The following is a 4,112-nucleotide window of genomic DNA, read 5'->3' on the forward strand; positions in this document are numbered from 1 at the left end:
AGTAAAGTTCAATTTATTTGGGACATGATATTTATGGACTCGTTCTTGGAAAGGAAGTAAAATCAGTTTAATATTTACCGTAACTACAGCAAGTTTTTATCTTAATTTCTTTTCATTTTACACATTTATTTTCGGCGTTTCTTTCAACGGGAAATTATTTGTCGTGTTGTGGACTACTTAGTTACAATTATTTGAGCAAAATAAACAGAGACATTTTATCAATCTAAAATTTGAAACTAGTTCAAAGTTTGGCCTTTAAATGTCCTCTAAATATGGCAGTATCGGGTAGAAAGGGTGCCGATTTTCAAAGTTCCATATCCAAAGGCTCAGCAGAGGACTTTGATCATAGATGTGAACCATGTCTGGCGATTGGTCAGCAAATAGAATCTCATGGATTTTGTGTGGATTGTCAAGAACACTTGTGTAAGAGCTGTTTTGCTTATCATCAAAGGTTAAAGGCGAACAAACATCACCACCTGGTAAACAAAGATAATATGGATAAACATGCTGTTAGCAAGGAGTCAGACGAATGCACTGAGAAGTGTCAAGTGCACAAAAAGGAAGTGATTAAATTTTTCTGTCCAAAACATGAAGCTCTCGGCTGCAACGATTGTATCGTCCTGAATCACAGAGCATGTGACATTGACTATATACCTGAAAAATGTGCAGGTATTGGGGACAGTGCAGAATTCAGAGAGTTACTAAGGGAACTTGATCAAAAGATAAATGGAGCTGATAATATTATAAAGCAGGCTTCAAATAGAGAAAAAGAATTAGATTATTGCTGCGATAAGCTACTCAAAGAAATTACAATGTTTCGGAAAGAGATAAATGATCGCTTAGATCAACTACAAAAGCAAATCCAGATAGATGCTGACAAAAAGAAGTCCACAGATAAACAAACAGTAAACAAGGTGCTTGAACAATGTACAAACATTTCTTCAGATATCAAACAACTACAGTCAAGACTACAAGATTACAAAACCTCACAGCAGAATGGACAACTTTACATTACAATGAAACAAGCTAAATCCAAACTAAAGTCAGAGGAAATTAAAGAGGCAGACAGAAGTTTAGAAATGACAAACATGCAATACACATTTGAGCAAAACCAAGACCTGGAAAACATTCTTTCAAGACAAGATGCATTTGGAAAGCTCAGTCTTTCGTCCTCTCTTGTAACTTCAAAGGTCAGGAAGCCTCTCGACAAATTAACCCACAAAGAAAACATAAATATAAAGACGAAATTAGATCGGCTAGAATGCTGGATCACAGCATGTGTTGTCCTGTCCTCCAACAAACTTGTGGCGGCTGACTTTTACAATAAGAAACTGAAAGTTTTTGATATAAAAAGTAAAACTGTAATAGAAGAGACAACACTTTCTTTAAAACCATGGGACATAGCAGTAATGCCTCAGGACAAAATTGCTGTGACAATGTCAGACAAGAAAGAGATCCTTATAATGACAACAGCAGGTAAACTCTCAACTGTTCGCAAGTTTCCAGTTGCAGGAGACTGTAGAGGTATAGCCTATCATCGAGGTCATCTCTATACAGTTTGCATAAATCCGAAGTGTGTATTTATTACCGATACACAAGGTAAAGTCCAGAACACAATTTTACTGGATAATAAGAGATTTGACCATCCAAGCTACTTACTGCTGAGTAAGGATCTGAGACATATCTGCATCAATAACTGGTATGGCCACAGTGTCTTCAGTATAACATTGCAAGGTGATATATCTGCTGAGTACAAAAACAAAAACTTTGACTGTCCATTGGGAATGATGATGCTAGACCATGGATCCTTGCTGGTGTGTTGCGTTGGCGGCATACATCGTATCTCGGCTGATTAGAAGCAAGGTCACACAATGATAGATGCTCTGTCATCCCCAGGGTCAATTTGCTATAATCGCGAAGAACATGAAGTCTATGTCGGATGTTCGGGTGATAAGATGATTGTGTTGAGTGCAAAATAATAAGTTTTATGACACTGCAAACATTTTGTCCATGCAAAAGTACAATATTGTGTCATTTTTCATATGCATTCTTTATATGCCGAAACGATGTTACAGAAATGGATGTAATAGATCTAATCATTTAATATCAGCCGTATAAATTACAAAAGTTCTTTTTATATGCATATACGCTAGTGATACAAAAAAAAATGATAAACGATATTTAAGCAGTTTAACCCTGACTGAGATATTGATACATAGTAATATTATCAGATTCTGATCTGCATTTCTAACCTGTTGTATTATATCCACCATTCTTGTTGTGCATATGTTAAAAAGAAACCTTTTCAGGGGTGGTTCCACAGTTTTGGATCAGAGTGTGGGGAACTGGAATTTTTAGGGGTCCCGAGGATGTACGCCTCAGAAATGTTTTGTAATATACACCTCAAATAGTGCAGTCAGTCTGATGTAGATATGACATAGTTTTAGCATGAATATTTTACACAATGTCATATCTAACATTTGTGGAAAAATCAGTTTGAATGACACTGATGTCTCAATATTAGGCTATCGAAAGTGTATCTCGCCGGAAGTTTAGAGACGAACGCAAGCTGCGCCCCGGGACCACCCTTTGTTTGAATTCCCTTTTCACAAAGCCAAGCTTTTTACATTGAATCATTTTTGCGGATCAAGCACTTTCTATTATTTATGAATACAATGCCGATGTTAATGAAATTTCGCGCGGTCAAAAATGAACACATGGCCTTTAGTATATTGAAATAGAAGGTATAGGTTCGTGTGCTTTTTCTTTTAGATATTTGCGCATAATTAAAGAGATATACTGAGTATGTATTTCAAGTTGATTTTAAGACAATTCTTTAATTATTTTATGTTTCAGTTGTTTAGATATCATATTTAACATTAGATCGCGTTCTCATCATCGTACCATCGCGTTTTCACCATCGCACCATCGTGCCATCGCGTTTTCATCATCGTCCGATCGTACTATCGCGTTTTCACCATTGTGCCATCGCGTTATCATCATCGTACCATCGTGGTTTCACCATCGTACCATCGCGTTTTCACCATCGTACCATCGCGTTTTCACCATCGTACCATCGCCTTCCGGTTAGAAATGCGTGGTCCTGTGCACTTGTATTTTTGTCAACAATAGATGAATGTATCAGAATGTATTTTGTGAGAAGAAATTTACCATTTAAATTCTACTGTTTTGCAAAATTTCATTAAAACTCTAAAATCTTCAAGGCCACGTCCTTTGTATTTTATGTATGCATGAAAGTAAATAAAAAGCTGGGTGTAATAGTCACATGATATTATTCAAACTCAGCTTATTCTTGTTAGGATGTAGAAGGTACATAGTGCAATGTGAAAATGAGATTATATCAAGCCTGTATTTTACTGACACATATACTGTACCACTGCGCATGACCATCGGAAGACGATGGTACGATGGTGAAAATGCGATGGTACGATGGTGATAACGCGATGGTACGATGGTGAAAATTGTTGGTACGATGATGAAAGCGCGATGGCATGAAGGTGAAAACGCAATGGTACGATGGTGAAAACGCGATGGTACAATGATACGATAGTGAAAACGCGATGGTACGATGATGAAAACGCTATATTACATCAACATTTCACCATCGTACCATCGCACCATCGCGATTTCATCATCGTACCATCGTTGTTTCATCATCGTGCCATCGCGTTTTCGTCATCGTACCACCGTGCATCGCGATTTAGTATTAAATAAAAAGTCACGATTGTCCAAACGGAACACCGTAAATTACCCTATTTATGCCTTGCTTTTGTTTCGATTTTGCTTGAACTGAACGGTCATTATCATCCCTTTCAAAATAAGAATTATCTTCGGAATTTCGCATAATTGCATATATTGTAAATATGTTTATACGAGATACTAACTTTTGTATGAATTTACTATCCGTTTTCATCGTCTATACCTTTGACTTCTTATCAATATTACAGTATTATAGTAGTTAATAACTAATTTTGCAAGATTGCACAAAATTAGAATTAAGTATGTCCCCTTATAAAAGTATACATTAAATCCCTAATGCAACTGACATTATATTACATAGTTGTTACAAAGTAAAAGGAGACAGATCCATT

At 36.4% G+C, this 4,112-nt stretch overlaps 1 protein-coding gene across 1 annotated transcript; it reads left to right on the forward strand.

Moving 5' to 3' along the window:
• Positions 1–272: 272 nt before the first annotated feature.
• LOC123535887 (E3 ubiquitin-protein ligase TRIM71-like) lies at positions 273–1,856 on the forward strand. The gene is made up of 2 exons (XM_045318645.2): positions 273–1,161; positions 1,369–1,856. The coding sequence occupies exons 1-2, from the start codon at positions 273–275 to the stop codon at positions 1,854–1,856; spliced, it is 1,377 nt and encodes a 458-aa protein (XP_045174580.2).
• The last annotated feature ends 2,256 nt before the right edge of the window (positions 1,857–4,112 follow it).

This window comes from Mercenaria mercenaria, chromosome 17 (assembly GCF_021730395.1).
Source record: "Mercenaria mercenaria strain notata chromosome 17, MADL_Memer_1, whole genome shotgun sequence".
Lineage (NCBI taxonomy): Eukaryota > Metazoa > Mollusca > Bivalvia > Venerida > Veneridae > Mercenaria > Mercenaria mercenaria.